Source organism: Danio aesculapii, chromosome 2 (genome assembly GCF_903798145.1).
Source record: "Danio aesculapii chromosome 2, fDanAes4.1, whole genome shotgun sequence".
Classification (NCBI taxonomy): domain Eukaryota; kingdom Metazoa; phylum Chordata; class Actinopteri; order Cypriniformes; family Danionidae; genus Danio; species Danio aesculapii.
Window position 1 is genome coordinate 49,468,589 of NC_079436.1, and position 19,720 is coordinate 49,488,308.

Sequence of the window (19,720 nt, forward strand, 5' to 3'; positions counted from 1 at the left end):
TTATGGATATCTTGGGATTATCTCTTCACAGGTCTTGGATCATCAATGGCGCTGCATAATCTCTGGATGCCTCGAGATGAGTATCCCCAGGTGGAAGTAGAGAATAAGGAAAATAATTAGCGTAGCTGCTGCTCAAAGTGTTTTTAAACGAGATGCAAAGATGGAGTGTTATAAATGAAAATAGCAGTCATATTAAACAAACATAGAATCAAACATATAAGGCATATGAGAGTTTCTAACACAAGGTTCGGTAGTTTTGAATCTAGTTTTGAACTGAGAGTGTGTGTCTGAGCCTCTGACGTTATCTGGAAGGCTATTGCAGAGTTTAGGAGCCATAAATGAGAAGGCACGACCTCCTTTACTCGACTTTGCTATTCTAGATACCACCAGAAGCCTTGAGTTTTGAGTTCTTAAATAGCAGGTTGGATTGTAGTGAGACAGAAGGTTGGAGCTAAAATATTTAATATATATGCAGTTGAATTTAGATTTATTAGCCCCCCTGCATATATTTTTATTCAATTACTGTTTAACGAAGATAATATTTTATTCAACACATTTCTAAACATAATAGTTTTAATAACTCATTTATAATAACTCATTTCTTTTATATTTTTTATCTTTAGTGACATTTAAAGGCTTATCTAGGTTAATTTGGCAAGTTAGAGTAATTAGGCAATTCAATGTATAATGATGGTTTGTTCTGTAAACAATCGAAAACAAATATTGCTTAAGGGGGCTAATGAAATTGACCTTGAAGGTGCAGTAGGTTACTGTCTTGAGAAACATTTTTTGTTGTTCTGGTTGAAAGTCTCTTCACATTAAAATAGTATTGATTAAATTAAATGATCTAAATGTATTTTTATATTCTGGATAAGGCATAAAACTCAAAAATGTTCATCAAATTAAATATTGTGGGCGACAATTCCTATAATTCTGATAAGTAGCCCGAACTGTCGGTCAACAAATGTAGATTTTTACATCTGCACACCCCTGTTCACACAGACTGATCTGCCGTTTAAAATATTCTGAGAAGGTCTTTAAAAAGTCTTGAAAAGGTATTGAAATTTCCTTTAGGATTCCTGCATTTACCCTGTTATAGTGCAATAACATTTCACAATTGTACTATTTGTACTGTATTTCTGATTAAATAAATGCAGTCTTGGTGAGCAGGAGAAGCTTATTGTAAAACATTTAAAAATTCTACTGACCCCAAACTTTTGACCGGTAGTGGATGTCCTGAAAGTGTTTTTAGCAACGTGTAAATGGGCATATAAGTGACTGTCATCATCTAAAAAAATGTGTTTTGGTGTTTTGTGACCCTTTAAGATACAGATCAGATGTCCTTCAGAGGGCATCAAGCGTTAACTAGAAGGAGTCAATCCTCTTCAAACCCCCCTGTAATTCGCTCCCTGGGTAGAGCCAAAATAAGGGACTGTCCTGGAAAAACAAACCTTTCCCCTAATGTAAATCTGGCCCTATGTGCTTGTGTTTCAGGTGATGGTGTCTCGCGTGGCGCGTGTGTGTAAAGGTGATCTGGGCGGCTCTCAGCGAGTGTTAGAGCGGCAGTGGACGTCATTTCTGAAGGCCCGTCTGAACTGCTCCATCCCTGGAGACTCACACTTCTACTTCAACCTGCTGCAGTCCACCAGCCCCATCATACGCATGCAGGGCAGAGACGTCATCCTGGGGGTCTTCTCTACACCCTCCAATAGGTACACACTCACACTTGCATACGCACGCACGCACACTCATGGAGGCATGCACACATGCAAGCACACACCCAGACACATGCACACTTGCACACACATTCTTTCAGACACAAACACACGCATGCATGCGCACATACACACGCAAACACACTCTCGCACACACACTCACTCATGCACACACATGCACACTCACACATACCCGCACTCACGCACAATCACAAGCACGCTCGCACAATCACTCTCACACACATGTACACACACACACTCATACACGTACACACTCACAAACACATGCATGCACAAACTCACGCACACAGTCAAACACACACACACACACACACACACACACACACACACTTACCTGCACGGAACTGATGGTTTGCTGTGTTCTAGAGCAGTGTGTGTGTGTGCGTGTATGTGTGCGTGTGTGCGTGTGTGTGTGTGAATGATAAATGCAGATTAGAAATTAATGCCGTTCTGAGACAGGAGGAAAATAAGAAAAATCCCAGAGGAAGGTGATTTCCTCAAATCATAGTGGCAGCATTTATTGTTTCAGTCCGGGTTACTGTTATTTATGAAGCGCTGGGATGCTGAAGTGTGTCAACAACATGCCGGGGTGTTATTTCACAGCCAAATTACAAAAGGGGGAAAAAATGAATTTTATTTTATTTTATTTTATTTTATTTTATTTTATTTTATTTTATTTTATTTTATTTTATTTTATTTTATTTTATTTTATTTTATTTTATTTTATTTTATTTTTTATTTCTGTCTTTTTATTTATTTATAAATATAATTAGTTAATTATTTCTTAGCTGATTTGAATTGTTTTGAATTTCTTAGCTGATGCTGAATTATTATTAAATAATGCAAATAAATAAATAAATATTAAAAACAAAAATAACAAAACATCAGGGTTATATTTCACAGCTAAATTAAAAAGAAGAAAAATTTGATCTTTTTTTATTTTATTTAATTAAATTTTAATTTATTTATTTATTTGTAAATTAAATAAGTTTATTATTTTTTAACCATTTAATTGAATTTGTGTGACAGCAATTATGCTGAATTGTTATTAAATAAATAAATAAATATAAAAAACTATTTTTAATTATTGTTTTTACAATGATTGTTTATTTATTTGTTTGTTTGTTTGTTGATTTGTTTATTTTTTATTAGTTTTTTTTATTTTTTGTTTGTTTGTTTTTATCTGTTCATTTATTTCTTTTTTGTTATTTGTTTTTATTTATATATATATATATATATATATATATATATATATATATATATATATATATATATATATATATATATATAGGATGTAATTTTTAATATTCGTTTTATATCCATTTCAATTACGGAAATATTTGCTCTATTATCAAGAAAAAAATGTAATCAAACTTGTGAAAATAATAAAAAATATTGTCAGTTGTCATAATAAATGTTACTTATTAATATATAATTTTATGCTGAATATAAAAAAAATGTTGCTCAAAAATATGAATAAACACACATGCAAACAATAAAATGTACTAAAATGAATAAAATGTACTACAATGATTATTGGAAGTGGTGTTAGTGAGGCCAGCAGGGGGCGCTCAACCTGTGGTCTGTGTGAGTCCAAGTGCCCCAGTATAGTCAAAGAGCATAGAATCACCAAGAGGTGACATTCTAGTGCTATTTGGGAAACAGCCACTAGATGGCACGGCGGCCATTTTGGAATGAAAATTCCAATAGAACAACAGCATATTATAAGTCTGTAAAATAAACTATTAAAAGTGCAGAAGAATGTGATAGTAAGGGTTGTATTGTCGTCTTTCAGGTTGTATCTCAGCTTTAATGCGCTTTTTAAATAAATAAATAAAAAGCAAAGCAGCTGCTTGCCATCGCGACAGCAATAAGATCCAATGGACAGCCGATTGCTTTCACTCCAAAATGGCGGAATCACAGGGCTGTTGCTGGGCACTGCTGTTTCAATGGAACGTTCTATTGAGTGTCGCCTCTTGGTCATTCTAAGCTCTTTTGTATAGTCAAGGGAGACACTATACTGTCAGTGAGCACCGTCTTTCGGATAAGACATTAAACCAAGGTCCTGACTCAATCCCATGGCACTTTTCATAAAGAGTAGGGGTGTAACCCCGGTGTCCTGGCTAAATTCCCTCATTGACCCTTACCCAACATGGCCCAATCATCCCCACCCACCGAATTGGCTTTATCACTGTCTCTCCACTCCACCTGTAGCTGGTATGTTGTGAGTGCACTGGCGCAGTTGTCTTGTGGCTGCTGTCGCATCATCCAAGTGTATGCTGCACACTGGTAATGGTGTGAAGAGACCCCCTTTCATGATTGTGAAGCGATTTGTCTACGGCCATACACGATAAATGCGCTATATAAATATACATTACTTATATGTGTGTGTGTGTAGTACTAAATGCAATACATCCCTCTTTTATATCTGTACCAGTAAAAATGCACTGATGGTAGTTGTTATTCTGTTACAGAAAGAGAAACACATTACTTTTGAGTAACGTGGATGAAAATCACAAACATTGAAGCAAAAAAAATCCACTCATGGTTATGAAAATTACATTTCTTCATGGTTTACTTGAATTAATTTTGCGAATCACAGAAAATTCTTCCTCAATATTAACAGGCTTGTATTTCTTTGAGGAAAAAACCCATTTCTTCTACTGTTACCATACTGAAATATGATCTGCACATGTTCTTGTGACACTCACCCAGTAAATGTGTAAAGATTAGGAAATAGAACTAAATTGAAAGGAAATGGAAAGCGTCTCTACACAGGCGCACTTTAGCACGTTCCTCTGTGATTTAGCGTCTTATTAGTGTGTTTTCAGCCCGAGCAGCACCAATGAATCCAATTTCAAGGCAATTTGGATTTTGTTCTTTTGATATTCTGCCTGAAATGTTTCTTTTTTTTTGTCTCTCTCGCTAGTAGAAAGACAAAGCGAGGAGTCGAGAGTTTTATTGTCTCGGGTTTTTAAATTGTGTTATCAGAGATGTTGAGGAATGATATAAACACATTTTAACTGTGGGCGAAAACACAGATCTGTTTTTCCTCTGGGTTGTGAAGGGCCAGTTCCGATTGTGCTGTAGATTTTGCAGTAACAGTTATGACATCTGTCAAAACGTGCAAAGAGGAAAAGAGTCAGTGTGGCAGAAACAGCTGTATACGTTTAGAGAAATCTGCTTCTGCCTGCTGAGAAATCTGACAGTTGAGTGTGTTTTTTTTTGTTTTTTTGGTTGGGACATTATCATGATAGCATTACTCTTACATGGTGCTTTTACATGGATTTGTACGTATGTTTATTTAAAGATTGGGGTCTGTTCTTAAAGGAAATTATTTTTAAAGGAAAAGGATTACTTTTATACACTAAGGATGTAATTTTTGTTTTTTTGTTTTGTGTTTTGTTTTGTTTTGTTTTGTTTTGTTTTGTTTTGTTTTGTTTTGTTTTGTTTTGTTTTGTTTTGTTTTGTTTTGTTTTGTTTTGTGTTTTTTTGTTTTGTTTTGTTTGTTTTGTTTTGATTTGATTTGATTTGATTTGTTTTGTTTTGTTTTGTTTTGTTTTGTTTTGTTTTGTTTTGTTTTGTTTTGTTTTGTTTTGATTTGATTGTTTTGTTTTTTGTTTTGTTTTGTTTTGTTTTTTTGTTGTGTTGTGTTGTGTTGTGTTGTGTTGTGTTGTGTTGTGTTGTGTTGTGTTGTGTTGTTTTTTTTTGTCCTGAAGAAATTTGAATGATGTTATGTATTATATAAATAAAAACTTAAATAAATAAATAAATAAATATAATAAAATTATGTCCAAGTAATATTTAAAATAAATAACTAAATAAAAACAAATAAATAAAAACAAATAAATAAAAACAAATAAATAAAAACAAACAAATTTAAATAAATAAATAAATAAATAAATAAATAAATAAATAAATAAATAAATAAATAAATAAATAAATAAATAAATAATTTTCACCAATATTTATAATAATTTAAATCTGACACTGGAATGTTTTTTTTTTTTTTTTTTTTTTTGGTTGGGACATTATCATGATAGCAATACTCTGACATTTGTGAGGTATTTTACGGTGATATTTACATGGTGCTTTTAAATGTCTTTGTTAGAATATTTATCAAAAGCAATGGCACACATGCTACAGTTTAAAAAATAGGGTCTGTATTTTTCTGAAAAGAAAAAATAACTTTTACACACGATAAGGATGCAATTGTTAATCTATTTTTTATTTAATTGTTTTGTTATACGTATTTTATTTTATTTTATTTGCAGTTATGTCCTGCAGAAATTTGAATGATGTTATGTATTATAAAATAAAAAATATTATTACATATTATAAATTAATAAATGTAATAAAATTATGTCCAAGTAATATTTGAAATAAATAAACAAACAAATAAGTGCATAAATAAATAAACAATTAATAAATAAATGTTATCAACATTTATAATAATTTAAATCTGACACCGGAGTGTTTTGTTTTTGGATGAAACATTATCATAATAGAAATACTCTAAAATTTGAGGTATTTTATGATGATATTTACATGGTGCTTTTACATGTCTTTTTAAGTATATTTATCTAAAGCACATGCTACAGATCAAAAGATTGGGATCCGCAATTTTTCTAAAAAGAAAAAATACCTTTTCTATATTGTATGCAAATGTTTTTAATTTTTTATCTATTTTTAAAAAACTATTTTATTTTTTTAATTTAACTTTTTAAATTACATTTTTGCATTTACATTTATTTATATTTACTACATTTTTTGTTTTATTTTATTAAATTAAATAAATTTTTTTATCAAATAATTTAAAAAATAATAATTAGACAATTATAAAAAATATTTAAATGATTATATAATTTAATTGTTATTAAAAATAAAAGTGTAAACATAAAACAATAATTTTAAATAATTTTTAATTAAATCATTTTTAATTACGATTATTATTTATTTTCAGTAATGTCAAGTAATGTTAATGTCAGTAATACACTAAGGATGCAGTTGTTTTAAATTTTATTTTTATTTAATTATTTTTGTTATTTAATTTTTTTCATTTACATTTGTTTACAATTGTTTTGTTTTATTTAATTTTTTTATTTCAATAAAATATTTTTTATTTTAATTAAATGTCCTGCAGAAATTTTAATGAATAATACTTGTTCATGTATTATGAAAATGAAATGCTATTAATACATATTATAAAACAATAAATACAATGCAATTGTAAACAGTAAATAAAATAATGATATCAATTATGTCATGCAAAAAAAAAAATGCTGGGTTCTGCAAAACCCATTTGTGTCAGGACAACATGAAGGAATGAAGTTAACTTATTAGTTTTTACACATTTACAGTAAGTTGATTGAACATGAAACAATGAAGTTGTCCCAGCAAAATCTCAAAAAGTGTCTTGTTTCAGCTCATTTTAAATAAGCAGTTTGTAAACAAACAACAAAAACAATTTGAGGGAATATTTTTCAACCAAAAATAAAAAACTAATTAAGCAGCACAAAAAACTTATTTGCTTTCTTGGTAGTTTTTACTTTAAATGAAGTAGAAGAACTGTTATATTATATTTGAAATAGTAATCTTTGATCATGTGATGCTGAAAGTCTTACATCCCCAGTCTTTTTAAAAGTAGTGTATAATAAGGCATCATTTTACTCGTACAATATTATACTTCAGCAATATTATAACAGCATTGAAGCAACAATCTAACTCATTGATATTAATATATAATAACTCATTTTATTTCCCAGCGGGTTAACGCTCATTTCAATCATTTTACTCACAATTTGTCTGCTAATTGTTAACGAAAATAATTTAGCAACAATTATCTCACTATGTGTGACAGTGTTACTTTCTAAAGCCATCACTAAAGTGCCACCACAGGTAGATTTGCACGGCAGGGCTGGATATGAAATCACTGGAGGTTTTTCACAATGACATTTCATATCTCAGTGGAAACCAAAATCCCTCTGAGAAAATAATAGATTTTGAAATACTTGAAGATTGTTGATACCCTTCCATTGAAGAAAGAAAAACTATCACTGTTAAAACTGAAACAGAAAAAAAAGTTAAAATTACTGTAAATTAAAATGACTGAAAATAAACTTTTGTATATTGGTTTCAAATTGTGGTTCAGAAGAAAGCAATCTAATGAAACAGGCCTTGACAAAATTGAATGATAATTATCAATAATTATTATTATCAAATGACAGTATGTACAGTGTCCTCCACTGTAGCCTTAGTAAATACGAGCAAAGAAATCTGCAATGTCTATATTGATTAAGCTTTTGATCTTTTGCTCAAAATGTTAACCAAAAAAATAATAAATTCTGTGCACAGCAAATAAAGGAACTACTGAGTTCATATGAGCAAACTGTTTTTCAAGTATATGTTCTTTGGTATTTACATTTTTTAGTACACTGCAAAAAAAAATGCTTTTCTTCAAGTATTTTGTCTCGTTTCTAGTCCAAATATCTAAAAATTCTTAAACCAAGACGCATTTTCTAGACAAAGAAAAAAAGCATTGTCTTGTTTTAGGAAGTAATATGCAAAAATTAAGTAAGTTTTCCTTAAAACAAGCAAAATAAGTTGTCAGTGAGGTAAGCAAAATAATGTTATTTCTTATTTAAGCAAAAACAAGATTGAAAAACTGGTTTCTTATTTTTTTTTTTTTTTTGCATGTTTGTCAGTCTTTAATGTTTTAGTCTATCAAACAAATCTAAATATTAGTCAAAGATAACACAAGTAAATGTGCCATGCAGTTTTTAAATAAAGTTATTCATTTATTATTAAGAGAAAACAAAATCCAAAATGTGAAAAAGTGTTTTTCAGGAAAATGATCCACTTCTGAATGACTGAAAAACCAAACAAAATGACTTTGGAACTTGAAACTTTGAAACTTTGGAGTGGACTTCTCAAAGTCCTGAACTAAATTCAATTAAGATGTTGTGGTATGACCTCAAAAACACAGTTCATGCTCAAAAACTCTCCAATGTGGCTGATTTACAATGCAAGTCCCTTTCCGAATGGCTGAAGAAAAAGCAAAATGAAGACTTTGTTATGTCCTAGTCAATGTCCTGACCTAAACCCAATTGAGATACTGTGGTATGACCTCAAAAAGGCAGTTCAAGCTTAAAAACCCACCAATCTGTCTGAAGTACAATGGTCTTGTACACAAGGCGTTGTAGTTTTGCATTCTGTTTTCCCTTAATAATAAAAAAAACATGTCCTTAATAATGTGTTGTCTTTGACTACTATTTTAATTTGTTTTATCATCTAAAACATTAAAGAACCACTGTACATCATCAAAAGTCTATACTCACCATTTTTTATCTAGCTTTTCATTAACATTGTAAGCAAAAAATGTCTATATTGTTTAAGTCTTTGATCTTTTGCTCAAAATATTAGCAAAAAATATTCTGTGTGCAACAAATAAGGGCACTGCATATGAGTTCATATGAGCAAACAATTTTTCAACTATTTAGTAAACTGCAAAAAAAAGTTTTCTTATTTAGTTTAGTAAGTCTAAATATCAAAAAATTCTTAAATCAACAATTCTTTTCCTAAATCAAGAAGTATTTTCTAGACAAGTAAAACATGGTGTTGTAATAATACATGGTCTTGAAATAATGTCACAGTCAGTTTTTCCTTAAAACAAGTAAAATAATGTTATTTCAAAACAAAACAAAAACAAGATTGAAAAACTGATTTCTTATTTTTGACATGTTTGTCACAATTTAACGTTTCAGATCATCTATCAAATTTAATAATATTAGTCAAAGATAAAACAATTAATTTATTATTCATTCATTCATGTTATTCATTTATTATTAAGGGAATTTTAAATATATTTTATTATTAAGAGAAAAACTAAATCTAAAACTACTTGAAAAAGTGTTTTTCAACACAATAATCCAAAGCACACCAGCAAGTCCACTTCTGAATGGCTATAAAAAACAAAACAAATGAATACTTTGCCCTAATCAAAGTGAACTAAACTAAATCCAATTAAGATGCTGTGACCTTAAAAAGGCAGTTCATGCTCAAAAACTCTCCAATTTGGCTGAATTACAACTCAAGTCCACTTCTTAATGGCTGAAAAAAAAAGACTTTGTAGTGGCCTAGTCAAAGTCCTGATCTAAATCTAATTGAGATGTTGTGGTATGATCTCAAAAAGGCGGATCATGCTCAAAAACCCTCCAATGTGGCTGAATTGCAATGTTTTTTTTTACATAGGGCTTCGTCGTTTTGCATTTTGTTTTCACTTAATAATAAAAAACGTTATTTTAAAACTGAATGTTTTGTTATTAATTAATTTGAGTGTGACAAACATGCAAAATAAAAGATATCAGTACTTCACATCACTGTACATTGTCTAAAGTCTATACTATACTTTTTTTAATCTTCAGTTTTTCATTTACTTTTTGATCGAAAGATCAAAACCATAAAAATAAATTAATTCATAGCCTTTTTTGCTCATATTTGCCTAAGAAGCCAATATTACTGGAGTGAGATGTAAAACGTCTCCTTGTTGGGTCTACATTGAAAAGGCGCACATGGGAATACTTTGAAGGAAAACAAAAAAAAGCAAGAAGAATTGGCGTTGAATTGCACACGGTGCAGCACAACTCAACAGGATCTTTAAATCACTAGGTTGAAAAATTTTCCAATAGAGAACAGCCATATACATATTGTAGATCCAAAAAATAAAGGCAAGCGAAAGGGATAAATGGATGGATAAATGTTATAAAACCCAAGCTCTTTGTGTCCTGACACTATAAGTAACCCTGAGTAGTGTCCACTTATTTGTATGATGTACATTGTCACTTTTTTGTGCAAATATTTTCTGAAATATGATTATTTACACATTTAGTTTGAGATGCTAGTTCTTCTCTCCATGAAAATGAAGAAATAATGCGGTAAATCAGGAGAAACGGTTTGTTATAATGATTTTACCACAGGCAATCTCTGATTGGCTTACAGACTTATTAATTTCTATATGATCGTTTTATTTCTTATGCATTATTTGGTACAAAAATGTATTATTATTATCATTATTATTATTATTATTATTATTATTATTATTATTATTATTATTATTATTATTATTATTATTATTATTATTGTTGTTGTTGTTGTTAATGAACATTTAATGTTGTTTGAAATCTGAATAATAATAAATGCTATTATTTTGTTTTACTTATTTTAATTGCAAATGTTTGTATTATATTTTTATGTTTTATGCATTATTTGGTATTATTATTATTATTATTATTATTAATATTATTATTATTATTATTATTATTATTATTATTATTATTATTATTATTATTATTATTATTCAACATTTTATGTCGTTGTTGTTGAACTTTTAAATTTATTTTTATTATTGAACATTTTAATTTATTATTATTATTATTATTATTATTATTATTATTATTATTATTATTATTATTATTAAACTTAAGAATAATAAATATTATTTTGTTTTGCTTATTTTAAGTGCAATTTTTTATTATAGTTTTAATTTTTATGAATTATTTGATAGAATAATTTATTGTTTTTGTTGTTGTTGAACATTTTATTGTATTATTATTATTATTATTATTATTATTATTATTATTATTATTATTATTATTGATCATTTTAGTGTTATTTGGAAACTCAAGAATAAATGCTATTAAATGCTATAAAATTGTGCTTATTTTAATAATTATTATTATTATTGTTGTTGTTGTTGTTGTTGTTGCACTTATTATTGTTCAATTATAATATTTAAATTATATCTACATTTATTTTCCATGTTATTTAACCATCAGAATAAATCAACTTTATTAGGTCATGCAATTATTTTATTTTATTTTTAATAAGTTACATTTTTGCACAAATAAAAATAATTATAATACAAAAAAATGATTAATAAAATATCATAACTGTGTACTCAATTATGCATAATTGGCGGTTCTTCAAGCATTAGCGAAGTTTACATTTACATTTTAAATTTCAATTTCAATTGTTGCATGCAATATAGCTGACAAAAGCTTGACCTGTTTTCAGTTTGTTCAGATTTCAGTTTGGTTGTTGCATTTTTTTTTACCTCACTTGACCTGCTTGATTATTGGCAGAACTGTATAGTTGTTCAGCATGTGAAGGCAGATCTGTTGTGTGTGCTTTTTTTATTTCTTTCTCTAAGCAATAGCTGAGCTTCAATGCCAAAGTACAACCAGCGTGAACCTCCTGCTCTCCGCCGTGTTCATTTTTCTCGTTTAGTCCTCATTTCTCAGACCCCCGTGGTGTTGTGTCTCTGTGTGATGAGCTGATTTTTGCCCACTGGAGCAGGCAGTTTCATGGGCGGCTTGCCAGAGAGCCTTTAAAACACTGGGCGAGAGGTGAAGAGGGCCGAGAGCCAGACAAAGTAGAGTTGGTTTGTCTGGATGCGGCTTTACAAGGCTGTAGATCAACACATCTGACAGCTCATTGGCTGGAGGAGAGCACAAACGTCTGACGCGTTATTGGCTGAACGGCTTCTCACAAAATGGCTCCCATTTGGAGTCTGTGTCACTTTGTGCGACGGCAAAAAGGTCATAACGTACACTCACAAAAATATTTTTTGCTGCTTGTTCAAAGTAATATTTTAAAATGAGTTGAGTCAAAACATTTCTTGATTTTTTTTTTTTTTTTGGGGGGGGGACTTAATTGTTTTATGTTCAATACACTTAAAGGGCACCTATGATGAAAATCCTCTTTTGGAAGCTGTCTGGACAGAACTGTGTGTAGGTATAGTGTGTCCACAGACATATTGGGGTGATATAAAGTCAATAAGTCTCTTTTTTAAATTTCCTGACGTTAAAATAGGATCCACATCCCTCCCGTTTTGAATCCCACCACAATGTGACGTAGGAGTGTGGTTTTTCCCTTTTTAAGACTAATAATAATGAAAATAAAATAAAAATGAATAAAAAAATCATAATAATAAATAATAATAAACGTACAAAACATTAAACAAAAAAAATCAATAAATAAATTTAAATATGAACTAATATTTCATTATTAAATAAATTATTACGTTATTTAGTTGTTTATTTAATACATAGAATTTAAGAATAATATTCATGAAAAAATAACATAATAAATATATAAATCCTAATAATAAATAATAAAAGCATACTAAATAATAAACAATAAATAAATAATAATATAATAATAATAATAATAATAAAATAATATTTAATATTTAAATTTTACAGAACACATATATACTGTCTACAGTCATGTTGGGGTGATAGAAACACAATAAGTCTCTTTTTAAAAATTTCTTGAAGTTAAAATAGGATCCAAATCCCTCCCATTTTGAAGCTGACCACAATGTGACGTAGGAGTGTTGTTTCCCCGCCCACTGAATTGATTGACAGACGCAAATTAAAGAATGTAATTATATCAACAAGAGGACATGCACAAAGCAACAGGGATTAAAAGATCTGTTCGCTTGCTGTGATCATCAATCATCCTCAAATGTGATCAAGAATGAGTTTTACAAGTTCAAACGTTTTCATTAAAAGTGCATGTTAGTGAATTACAGCGATTTTACCGTCTTTATTAACAAAGCCGCATGTCAGTACAATTATAAATGAAGACGCTTCAATCCTAGTTTGTGGACATTAAATCAGGTTTACTTTGTACATTAACATAATGGATGTTGATGCAGCAGTGGATATTAATGTGTATCCTTAACGTATTCCTTTTGTCTGTCACTGTGCTGCTTATCTAACGCCGCCAGAGATTGATGCACACTCTGGCAGGCACGTGGCAACAAAAACAGAATCTGAAAGATCCCCAATTATGGGTTTTTGAAAATGACCTTCCATGCAGTATGTAACATAGCTCTAAGTGAAGTAAAATATCCAGCTAAGACTTAAATGTGAAAGTGCACCATGTTTAAAACTATTGATTCATCTATAAAAGAGTGAACTCAGAGTGATTCAAATGAATCGTTGCGGTTGGTTAAGAATCTTTAGCCGTGCTGGCGTTGATGTCGATATGGAACTCAAGCCCCGCCATTTGTTGCGTACACAGACCTGGGAAAATTGAAACCCCCCAACTCTGCCCACAAACACTGTAGAGAGAAAAGAGGAAGACAAGCACTGTAGCAGATCCCGATTGAATCATGTCGCGAAGACGCTGTGCTCTGAAGTGTAAGAGAAAGTTAGTGTTATTTTCCCTACCCAAAGATGTGGTTGATGTTATTGTTACAAAAATACTCAGCATTATAGCCCCAGCCTTGTGCTGTGTTCTCGTAAATTTTTTGACGAGTGCTTCAGCAATCTACATCCTTACAGCGGGGGATTCGTTGGCCGTTTGTTAAAGAAAGGATCAGAAAAGACTATTGATGTATGGGACTTGGTCAGCGCTTGACAGGAACTTTACAGTGCACAGTTCATGTATCAGCTCCTTCCTCCATTTCACAAGTGTAAATAACTTAAGTGCGATTAAAATGGTTTCCTCCTTGTTTTCTCTAGCTTGCAAATTATATATTTAATTGTGTTTTGTTACTTGTAATCGCTCCACGCGGCTTGTAGTGTATCTGGTTAACTCTATATTCTCATAACATGTCCAAAGCTTCATTGAAAACACTATGTGTGTCGCTTTGTTTGCGGATTTAAATGCGTTTGTGAGCTCGCGATCCTCTGCCGTTTGTCTTTGCTATGGCCACCGTCAGCTGTTCCCACACACGTGCGGCGGTCAGGTTTCAAAATAGTTCAGCTTTTGCCACTGTGTGGATTAATATTGAATATGTGTCATTGTTTTTGGTTAAGAATAAAGTAATATGCTGGTGTTAAACTGCATTGCTTTAATCCACTCCTGCACTGGGCTCACACATACACTCTGCACTCTGACTACTTCAAAAAGGTTGATAAGCCATGGTGGGCATTTCTCTCTGTCTCACAATGAACGTAGTCGACCGATCGCAACAGACTGGATCATCGGACCAATCATGGCAGATTAGCATCGCGCTAAGGAGGGGTTTTGGAACAAATGAATCGCTGAACGAATCATATGTGAGTCATTGGGATAATTAGGTAAAAAATAAATGCATATTATAAGACAATGAAAGTGTTTTTTGACCTTGCATGCAAATCAGCCTGTTGTTGGAGACCCCCAATACCAAAATATCACCTTTTATAATGCAAAATAGGGGCTCTTAAATTTAGAAAAAGAGGTAAAACAGGTGCCCTTTAAAGGGGTGGTCCACTACGATATCATATGTTAAACTTTAGTTGATGTTACGTCCTTTTAGATGTTAATATTAAACTAAGGGTATTTGACATAACATATAATAGTTGAGTGTGTGTGTGTAACAAATGGAGGGAGAAAGAAACGACTTTAGAACCAAATATCACTGCATTTATTTATTGCCCATACTTCCAGTGAAAAAATATTATACAGTGAAAGAAAAATATTTACAATAAATAAATGATTAATTACCTGGGGGGAGAGGAAGTAGTTAGATGTGCTTAAATCAAAGAAATAAATAAAACAAAACTCAGTAACTGTTTTCAACAAACTAAACTAAATATGAAAAGCATGAAAAGAAACATCTTCAACGTACCAAACGTCTTAACTAAACTACTCTAACTAAAAACAAAACATACACAAAGCAGCACATTGTCCTGAACCTAGTGAACTAATACACAGATGAGTCTCAGTGTTGTATATGTATATCGCGCGACTTACTCACTCCTACAATCTCTCCGAGGTATCACTCAAATACATCAATCAGTTAACTGGACAAGTTCACAAGCAAACACATTGCACTTTCAGATCTCAAAACTTTAGACAAGAGAATTAAACACAAGCAAAACACATTCTCTCAGACTAGCCCTCGCAAGAGAGACTGTCCTCACAGAGACCCACAGAAAGAGTAAGAGCGAGAAGGAGCGAGAGATGGAAAGAGATAGAGAGAGATGGAGATCGCCATTGCAGTTTGGGCTCGGCTTTTAAACTCTACGCCGACCAGCGATTGGTGGCGCAAACCCAGCGTCAGCGACCAACGTCATCAGCACGAAATGGGGATCCTCCAATGCCGTTCGTACCTGTAAAACACGCATGAAACGACACAACCACATACAAACAAACGCACACACATATCCAGAATACGTTCTGCAAGCGAACGTAACGGTTGATATGTAATGTAGCTGTGTGGACATAAACAGCATCTCTGAATGTAAAATGCTCAAGGTTCAATGCAAAGGGAGAGCTTGGTTTTTAAAGAGTTAGCTTAGCAAAGCCTACAATGAACGAATTTTGGGGACTACAAAAAAATACTTCCGGGCCAGTGAGATCACAAGCGTCACAAACGTACTTTTACCGTGCACACACACTGCCCAGCTGAGGAAGGGGCGTGGCCAGAGGCACTGTAATATTACAGCAGAGAGAGCTAAAATGCCATCCAAATGCTGCTGTTCCCACATAGCTTCATCTGTTTCTGTATTTGGGCTTCCAAAGGACATGACACAAAGACAGAAGTGCTTACAGTTCAATGTTAATTATGTTCCAGAGAATTATAAAATACATAGCTAGCATGATTTGACAAAACACAGCTTCCAGAATCTTTCCCAGTTCAGTGCTGGATTCGGTTAAAATCTCCTCAAAGGAGCAGCTCACAACCTGTAAGTGTTTTATTTGTTAAAATTGATCATGACATGTAGAGTGTCTAGCGTTAATGGTATGTTGTAGCAAAGATGTAAACAACAGGAAATGCTGTTTGGCACTGCAAACGATTTAGCAACAAATTCATATTTATCAGTCAAACTGATACACATACACGCACTCTTCACCAGCGCGTGCAGCGTCTCTATATGCCTGTGCGACTGTGCAGTGTCTCTCTATAGGCAGCTTTTCCTACGTTTTACATCTCAGATAATGAACTCACAAAAGATATGTGAATGATTCATATTACCTACACATGCATATACCGAAGATATGTGAAACTTGTCGTGTAACGCGTTGAGTTAAAAAATACAGGAGAGCTCGCCTAACTCATGTAGCAGCAGAAAAATCAATCTAGGCTCACACAGGTCGCATCCCACATCTTGTGCTTTATTCTTCTAACAACAGCGTCACTGTCTATTACAGAAAATAACTTAATCCGAGCATCAGAGAAAAAGAAACATAAACATTGATCCCACGCACATGCGCTTCTCGTGTTACACGCGTCTACAGACTGTTGACACACACACATACACACACACACACACACACACATTTTTTTTTTTTAGATTAGATTCAACTTTATTGTCATTACACATGTACAAGTACAAGACAACGAAATGCAGTGTTGTTGTGAATGCGATGTCTCTTAAAGGAGCCGCACCCCATTTTCACTTGTTACAGACACTTGTCAGATTTTATTTTAGAGAGCGACTGTTTATACTGCACAAATGGGCGTGCTTGTATGAGCGTGAGGTGGAGCCGATCCACGAATCGCAGCACATTATGACAGATGACCAATCAGGGTCACTTGAGGGCGGGTCTTTCAGAGGAACTAGAAAATATATATATAATCAAAGTAAGATGTATGAAAAAATAAAGTGATTTCCTTCAAGTGAAACATGAGCACACATTGTTTTGCATCTTATAAACACAACCAAGCCTTAAAATTACATTCTGCACCACCCCTTTAAATTTGAAAAAACTATTAAGTTAACTTAATATGTGTTGAGACGTTCCCCAAAAAATTTCACAGTGTATAGTTTTAGAAGGTTTGATGTTTATTTTATTTTATATACATACATATATATATATATATATATATATATATATATATATATATATATATATATATAAAACCCTGCTATATAAAAATATGCTGCTGCTTCAAACTGCTTATTTCAAGAGTTCCCACTTAGATATGCTTGGCGTATAAAGCAGGTTTGACATGCTGTCCCGGGAGAGAACCCTGAGCTCGAAGATATTTGAGCCCAGGGCTCCCGCCCGGTCGATAAGCATATCAGGAGATCCGAGATCAGGTAGGTCTCGAGAGCTCCCCCTTTAGAAAAGGGAGAAAAAGGAGGAGATGGGGTGGAGGAGGGGATTCTTCCAAACGAAGATAGAAACAGTAGGGAGAAAATTATCCATTTATAGTAAACTAGGATCACTCTGATTGGATTATTACTGATTACAGATGAGTGGCCAGACGTGCTCAATCATATCACGTGCTCCTCTCGAAATTAGTTTATGAAACTTCACTTAAAATGAGCTCAATCTAATTATTCTTGAGGGTTTTTTTGGCACAACTTGATTGTTTTATGTTTAATTATTCATTTATTAATTTTCCTTTGGCTTAGTCCCCTATTTATCAGGGGTCACCACAGCGGAATGAACCGCCAACTATTCCGGCATATGTTTTATGTAGCGGATGGTTTTATGCAGCCACAACCCAGTACTGGAAAACACCCATACACACTCACACATGCACTCATACCCAGGTGCGGACTGGGAAAGCATTTTCAACCGGGCCAAAGTTATTGTTAGTCAGGCCACATCTGATGCGATTTAGAAAGTGAAGAGCAAGGGTGGGCGTTGGTTTGTGGGACATTTCCCGGTGCTCCCTATGGCCAGTCCGCCCCTGCTCATACCCTACGACCAATTTAGTTAATTCAATTCACCTAAAGCGCATATCTTTGGACTGTGGGGGAAACCGGAGCACCCGGAGAAAACCCACGACCTACTTGCTCTGAGTCAACAGTAATAACCGCTGAGCCACTATTCCACCTTATTTAAATTACTAAAAGTGTATTAGAACATTTACATTATAATAATGATCCACTAACATTTATAATAATGTTCTGTTAGGGCAAATTCATTTAAGTAGAACATTTCATACACAATGGTAATTCAAAGTGCTTTACATAAACAAGAATACACATGCTAACATTTACACAACTTTTAAGGAACTCTATGGAAGGTTCTGAAACCATTGAGCAATAGAAATAATTATGCTTGCCTTAGTAAACACTGTTTAAAAAAATCACAGTCAGAACATTGTGTTTTTACTATAATAAGCTCCCTTTCTACAATCCCCAGTTGGTGTCAGAACATCAGAACATTACTGTTTGTCCCTTTTATTCCTTTAAACGGTTGCTGTAATTATAAGGTCGTGCAACTTTGGGAAGACGGGAGATGCCATTCAGTGACATCTCTGTTAATTTGGTGTAATCTTTTTGCACAGATGTCCTCCATCAGGGTGGCAGGCGGCGGGTTCAGGCTCGTCTCCAAATCAGTCCATTAACAGCAAGCCCACCGTGGCCTTTCCGTCCATCAATCTGCGCACATTTTCCAAATTTACCAAATGAGACCCTTCAAACCCGAAGCCCTTCAATTACCGGCAGCGCGCATTTTAACAGATCATTTTAGCGTGTATCTATTAGCGGGGAATATTAGAGCAGAAATGGAGTGATTAGAAGGGAATGAGCAGATCTCATCATGTCTGAATGCCATGATTGCTCTGAAACGCTTTTCATTTAGACACCGTGTGGAAGGTGGAAAGACTTGTTCTGCTATATTTGCTCTCTCGTTGTGATTGGGAGAATGTTGCCATTGTGTTAAGTTCATTTTCATCAGAGATACTTGCTTTTTAGTGCCTGATTAGCAAATGTAGCTCATGGTGTAATGGTGTAATGATAAGCTGTGAACACACATTGCATTTTTATTGCAAAGCAATTCAAAGCATAATTCGCTCATTAATAAAAATGCTGGGACCATTTTCTTATGTTTTTTCAGATTAGAATAAATAATGAATAAATAAATAACAAAAAACTAAAGAAATATAAATAAATAATATTTAAATATTAGTATATGTAGTTGTTTAACACATATAATTTTTTAAGAATAATTTTAATGAAAAATACAAAAATAAATAAATATAAAAATCCTAATAATAAACAATAAAAACATGCTAAATAATAAACAAA

The 19,720-nt window shown here is 32.5% G+C and overlaps 1 protein-coding gene across 1 annotated transcript in view; it reads left to right on the top strand.

Annotated features, from left to right (window-relative positions):
- Nucleotides 1–19,720, top strand: part of sema6ba (sema domain, transmembrane domain (TM), and cytoplasmic domain, (semaphorin) 6Ba) — a 132,905-nt gene that overhangs the window by 58,101 nt on the left and 55,084 nt on the right. The window contains exon 9 of the mRNA XM_056481512.1: nucleotides 1,495–1,712. Within this exon, the coding sequence (XP_056337487.1) occupies nucleotides 1,495–1,712 (218 nt within the window). The remainder of the gene's footprint in view (nucleotides 1–1,494; nucleotides 1,713–19,720) is intronic.